We start from the raw sequence: 1,065 nt of genomic DNA, 5'->3' as shown, positions 1-1,065 counted from the left end.
GATTTCTCTGCAAACGGCTCGAAAGGGTCAAGTGGCTGTTTTTCAGCCTGTTTGGGCAACCAGTGGATTTACTCCTAGGAGAGCTACAAACGACTGCTAAGAAAATAAAACTTATTTTTCAGAAGCAGAAATTTATTACCCAGAGGTGTTGCTGCCCACTGGAAGAGACTACTGATGTTACCACAGTTTTTCTGAAGTTGCAAGACTACATTGTACTCATTTCTGCCTGGGGAAATGCAGAAAAAGGGTATTTCTACAGAAGGCAGTCACGCTGCTGGATGTGCAACGCTACACCAGGTGAAGCCTCAGCTGTGAGGGAGTGAAATCCCTGCTGCAGCAGTCCTCAGGAGCAGTGGAAGGTTCGGTAGCTTGGCTGGGATGTTCCCCTGCGCTATACCTACTCGGCGTGGGAGCTGCGGGTGCCTCAGCCCTGGTCCTAGCCCCAGCCATAGCCCAAAGCAGAGGAGGGACTCACCCAAGATGTTGACAGTCTGGCAGTGCCCCTTTTCCCGGAGGACCGTGTTGGGGCCCTGCAGGCAGGCATTGCTCTGCCACAGCCCCTGGATAATGAAGCCATAGAGGATGTTGAGGCAGATGACGGGCAGGAGGTGGTGACCCAGAACATGGTGGCCAGCAGGTCTGACTCAACAGCCTTGCACTCACGTCTGAAGTCAGTGCGGTTCTTGCTCCACACTGATGAGGAAGAAGGGGCCAGCAGAAAGGACGGCGAAGGCCCAGAGGATGCCAATGACCACCTTGGCCTTGAGGGGGAAGCAGACGGTGAGGTAGCGCTCCATGGTGAGGGCGGCAATGTAGAGGTTGGTGCAGGAGGTGCAGCTCTCGCTGGGGTAGTGGGAGAGGCAGCACAGCAGCTGCCCGACAACCCAGGGGCAGGAGCACCACAGGCAGGAGAGGTGACGGGCAGCCCCAGGAGGATGAGCTGGTCTGAGACAGCCATGCTGCCCAGGTAGAGGTTGGTGGTGGTCTTCATGTCACAGTAGCCGTGGATGACCAGCACCATCACAACATTGCCCACCATGCCGGCCATGAAAAGCACCAGGGCAG

General features: G+C 56.2%; 1 protein-coding gene across 1 annotated transcript in view; it reads right to left on the bottom strand.

Moving 5' to 3' along the window:
• The window catches only part of LOC104616412 (motilin receptor-like), a gene marked incomplete at its 3' end in the record, with an annotated part of 2,676 nt that extends 1,637 nt beyond the window's left edge, over positions 1-1,039 (bottom strand). Inside the window, 4 exon segments of the mRNA XM_010281452.1 lie at positions 476-607; positions 610-683; positions 685-916; positions 919-1,039. Of these exon segments, the coding sequence (XP_010279754.1) occupies positions 476-607; positions 610-683; positions 685-916; positions 919-1,039 (559 nt within the window).
• Between the last annotated feature and the right edge of the window lie 26 nt (positions 1,040-1,065).

Source organism: Phaethon lepturus, unplaced genomic scaffold, assembly GCF_000687285.1.
Source record: "Phaethon lepturus isolate BGI_N335 unplaced genomic scaffold, ASM68728v1 scaffold5110, whole genome shotgun sequence".
Taxonomy (NCBI): Eukaryota; Metazoa; Chordata; class Aves; order Phaethontiformes; family Phaethontidae; genus Phaethon; species Phaethon lepturus.
This window is presented reverse-complemented; position numbering and strand designations above follow the sequence as displayed.